This window comes from Gadus chalcogrammus, chromosome 23, assembly GCF_026213295.1.
Source record: "Gadus chalcogrammus isolate NIFS_2021 chromosome 23, NIFS_Gcha_1.0, whole genome shotgun sequence".
NCBI lineage: Eukaryota > Metazoa > Chordata > Actinopteri > Gadiformes > Gadidae > Gadus > Gadus chalcogrammus.
Genome location: NC_079434.1, coordinates 9799289 through 9804288, shown reverse-complemented (window position 1 = coordinate 9804288; position 5000 = coordinate 9799289). Strand labels below are relative to the sequence as shown.

Here is a 5000-nt window from a genome sequence, read left to right as displayed (position 1 = left end):
GTCTTGATCTCATTCACCTTGATCAGGTACTGCCAATCAAACACAGAGAACACGCTGTCACACATATTCAACGCAACTTTACTTTCCCCAAAAAACTGACCAATAACAGTGTCGTTGGCGGTTTGTTCCAGAGATTTCACCAAATGACGTAGATATGGAATATATCAATGTATCTCGAAATCTGTGCGGAAAAACATGATTAAGATGAATAACCAGACATTGATATTAACCTTACGCCACACAGAAAGGTTGTGTGTTACGTTGCCCCTAAAGCTTGGTCTCTGGCAAGCTTTTGGGGACCTGGATCGGACGACAAAAGACAACACACAGACGAAGACACGCTGTAGGACACAGCACAAGCCCAGGCTGTGTCTGTGTGTGGCTGTGAACCACAGTTCCCATGAGGAAGTTGTTTTCATTATGCTGTGGGAGAGCACTGCGGATAAGCACATGGTTGATGAGGGTCCTCTGTCCAATCTGAACGGTGTTTCCTGACTCCTGCAGATCACCTGCTGGCGCAGCAGTGAGTAAGTAACTTGTAACTTGAATTTATTTCTCTGCTAGATGGCTGAACGTAAGACACCAAGCGTGGTCGTCCATGACGATAAGAGCTGATGTTAATCTGAAGATGACCGTCATGCATGGTTGAGCCACACAAACTAGTTACAGATTAACATTTCCTGCTCGACCGTGAAAAAATGTTTTACTTTGACAGTTAGTGGATTATATCTCACTGTACATACATTTTAGTATATTCCTTATTGTGTACATGTTTCTATTTTCTTTGTAATTTACATGCCATGGCCATGTAATTGTATCCCATGCGAATCAGCCCCCTGAATTTAATGAGAGTGAGAGAGTGTTTGTTTGAGTGTGTGTGTGCGTCCTGAAGCTGTGCGGATGTGTTTGTATGTGTGTGTGTGTGTGTATGTGTGTGTGTGTGTGTGTGTGTGTGTGTGTGTGTGAGTGCAAGCTGTGTGTGTGTGTGTGTGTGTGTGTGTGTGTGTGTGTGTGTGTGTGTGTGTGTGTGTGTGTGTGTGTGTGTGTGTGTGTGTGTGTGTGTGTTTGCAGGCTGATGATTTGTGTGTGTGTGTCTGTGTGTGTGTGTATGTGTTTGTTTGTGTGTGTGTGTGTGTGTGTGCGTGGTCGAGTGTTTGTATATGTGTGTGTGTGTGTGTGTGTGTGTGTGTGTGTGTGTGTGTGTGTGTGTGTGTGTGTGTGTGTGTGCGGGCTGACGGTGTGTTGCTGTGTGTGTGTGTGTGTGTGTGTGTGTGTGTGTGTATGTGTGTGTGTGTGTGTGTGTGTGTGTGTGTGTGTGTGTGTGTGTGTGTGTGTGGTCGAGTGTTTGTATGTGTATGTGTGTGTGTGTGTGTGTTTGTGTGTGTGTGTGCGGGCTGAAGGTGTGTTGTGTGTGTGTGTGTGTGTGTTAAACCCTGCTGAATGTTAGTTTAGTGTGTCTACGTGTGAATGAGCAACATCACTCCCACTGGTGAGAGCTGCTGTTTTACACAGACAGAGGGAGAGAGCGAGAGAGAGAGTGATAGAGAGAGACACATATAGAGGAGAGAGTGAGAGAGGGGACACACACACACACACACAGTGAGAGAAAGAGAGCGAGCTAGAGAGATAAATAGATAAAGAGAGACAGAGCGAGGGAGCATCCACTAATCTGCTAATTGCGTGACATGGGGGGCGGAAAGAGAGGGAGAGAGAGAGAGAGGGAGGGAGGCATAGAGAGGCAGAGAGAGAAAGACGGAGAGAAAGGAATGAGGGAGGGTGAACAGATTTTGTCCTGCGCAGCATTAGCATCATGGCTGCCGTTTCCATGCTGGCTGCTGTCTTGGAAAAGAGCTGCAGTACGCTACATTACACAGCTTGCCCGCAAGTGCTAGCTCCCTAGTGCTAGTCCCCTAAAGATCAAACTATTATTTTTCTTGGCTTTAATATATTTTGTATTCTTCAACGTTGAATTCAATTTATATTTATATTATATGTGAATAGTTATATATGCTTTTAATATACAAATTAATTACTAGGGACCAGGCTATCATTTTGAGTCAGGACTTTCAGCTAATTAGCATAAAGCCCCAGGGGCCCGGCTAACGAGGGGAAACCAGCTGACTCAGGGTTACAGGGTTTGAGGGAAAACCTGGTGGGGCCACTCCTCTCCCGACCGGGAGCTGTGCGGTTGCTGGAATGTGCATTACAGTTTTTTCCTATCGTTTTCGGTCATGTACCCATACTATGGTCACTTTTCCCTATCACTTAACACAGTGGGCTTTAGAGACACACACCTCTGCATATCTGTTAACCTTTGGTGCAAAATGCACTACAACAACCATACCCCAAACAATGCTGCCATAACTTAACACATGTTTCCTCTCAGAACACTATGACCTAAAAAAAAACTAACATCTTGAAGCATTGCCAATTGCATATATAAAATGTTGCTGTGTCCTCCAGTTTGGCATAGATTTCCTGTAGTGTTGCATTGAAAAAATGAGAAAAAACACAGACAAACACTTCTTTGGACTACAGTAATAAAGTTTGTAATATTACAGTATGACAATCAAAGCCAAGTATCTGCTGACAGTTTTCATATGTCGGTTTACCTCACACAAAATATGTCACAATTGAGTGTGGTAAATGTACTGTAATTGTAAATACAGTAAATACTGTAAGTGTTTTATGAGAAACTGAGAATAACAATTTTCAACGAGGCACAAATTACATGTAAAACACCTGAGTAGGTCTTTAGCTGAGTAGGTCTTTAGCTGAAATGACCACCAGGTGTTTTGCATTGCAAAACTTATCCTCTGTGTTTTGTACAGATCATTGTATGTAGTGTTGCTTTTACGTAAAAAAAGTAATTCCATGCCAATTCACCAAGAACTATGGTGCACAGGGGGAAAAAAAAATCTAAATTACTGTAAAATAAAATAAATAAACTATAAACTAAATATTTTTTCTTATTCAAACGTGTAACTTCATTTGTCTGTCCAAATGCAGCATCTTTCCATCTACAGTGATCTAAATTACTGTTAGGTTTTGAACAGAAAGTTCACTGTTTTGAACAGAGTATCTAAACACTGGTAAAATATGCTGTAGTTCCACAGCGTTTTGCCGGAAGTGAACATTGACTGGGGCAGGTATCCATGAAATTTGGAAGAAGGCGTCATTGCCAGCATTTGTATCTTAGCATAGGGGCAAGTAACCACAGTTTGGTTCACATGGTCTACTGGTATGCTCACTGTGTGAAGTGTTTAGGGAATGTGAACATGGTTTAGGTAAATTGCCTAAAACGATAGGAAAAAACTGTAACTGTACTGAGTTACACTGGAGGAAGAGGATGGAAGGGAGTCGGACCAGTGGAGTTTAAGTGCTCTAGAAAGGGTAGGTTAAAGAAAGACAGAATAAAGGAGCAGAATGGAAAGAGAGAGAGAGACGACAAGGAGATGAGGAGAAAGCGATGGCCTCCTGGAACTCACAGCAGGGAGGGGAGGAGCGAATGATGATGAGAGTGAGGGAGACGTCCCTCTCACCTTTAGTTACAATCTATTTAATCGATTTGTATTTAACTGATACTTTGATGGCAGATAGAACCATCATGAAATAGTTTTTGTGGAGCGTATTTTATATACGGTATATTTATTATTCATTGAAAATTATATTTTAATAAAGGTTGAGTTAGCTCAGCATGGAGATAATACCACGATTAGACAAGTAACATAAACGAAGACAACCTAAGCACCAGTGGGAGGAAGGGAGGGAGGGAGGGAGGGAGGGAGGGAGGGAGTGGGCTGTGGGAGGGAGTGTGGGAGTGTGCTCCCACCACCACAGGGCTCTGGCGGGGTCCAGCCAGCTTGGCAGCGGGCTTTGCTGCTGAGCGCCAGCCCGCCCACCCACGCTGGATCCTACAGCAGAGAGGTTTCACACATAAACACCTCCCCCACACGTCTTCTGAGAGCACCACGCACCCAGGGGTCGCCCCACCGGGGCAAGGCTACGAGATAGAGGAGGAGAAGGAGGACAGCTCCACACACACACACACACACACACACACACACACACACACACACACACACACACACACACACACACACACACACACACACACACACACACACAGACACACACAGACACACACACACACACACACACACACACACACACGCACTGTCTCTGGTTAGACCGGAAGGTAGAAGTTTCTGAGCAACACATCGATGTGAGTTTGGTTTGTGACCTACTTCCAACTGTGTGTTAGTCTGTGTTTGTGTGTGTGTGTGTGTGTGTGTGTGTGTGTGTGTGTGTGTGTGTGTGTGTGTGTGTGTGTGTGTGTGTGTGTGTGTGTGTGTGTGTGTGTGTGTGTGTGTGTGTGTGTGTGTGTGTGTGTGTGTGTGTGTGCGCTCGTGTATGTGTGTAGATGGCTGCTTGAGTGGAGTAAAAATAAAGTTCCCTTCACTGCCAGTATTGACCAATATTAGATCTTTTCAGGTCAGAATGTATTTAAGGTTGATGGGCTGCAGTCCAAACACACAACCTGATTCCTGGCTGACTGCAGCTGTGTACTTACTGAACACCAGCAGAGAAAACAAACTATGTATAATCTTTGAATGATTAATGATTCACTTTCGTACCTAATATCTTATCACATACTGTAACTCTGGAATTATCTGTGTATTGACCTCACACTAATGGAAGGCATGATATAGATGCTCTCTGCTGGCAATACTGACGTCACAGACATGGGGGCTCACTCTACTGACCCAACTTCCATGGAGGTTTCAGTGTGTACTGACTATATTGCCCTCCAAGCAATGGAAGCTGTGACTGTTCTGACCTGATGGAGGCTAAGAAGGCCTGTCCTGATGTTGGCTCTGACTGTACTGACCTCACACATTTGCAGCTGGAACAGTCTCCTCTCCTTCTCCATCTCCTCAGCGATCTCTGCTCCGGTGATCTCTGTCCGGATCATCCCATGCTGCTTAGCGTGTTCCCTC

The 5000-nt window shown here is 44.4% G+C and overlaps 1 protein-coding gene across 1 annotated transcript in view; it reads right to left on the bottom strand.

The window, feature by feature from the left end:
- Positions 1-5000, bottom strand: part of asap1b (ArfGAP with SH3 domain, ankyrin repeat and PH domain 1b) — a 48927-nt gene that overhangs the window by 23702 nt on the left and 20225 nt on the right. The window contains exons 6-7 of the mRNA XM_056584673.1: positions 4892-5000; positions 1-29 (exon numbers count right to left, since the gene is read on the bottom strand). The exon at positions 1-29 is cut by the window's left edge and continues 57 nt beyond it; the exon at positions 4892-5000 is cut by the window's right edge and continues 21 nt beyond it. Coding sequence (XP_056440648.1) covers positions 1-29; positions 4892-5000 — 138 coding nt within the window. The remainder of the gene's footprint in view (positions 30-4891) is intronic.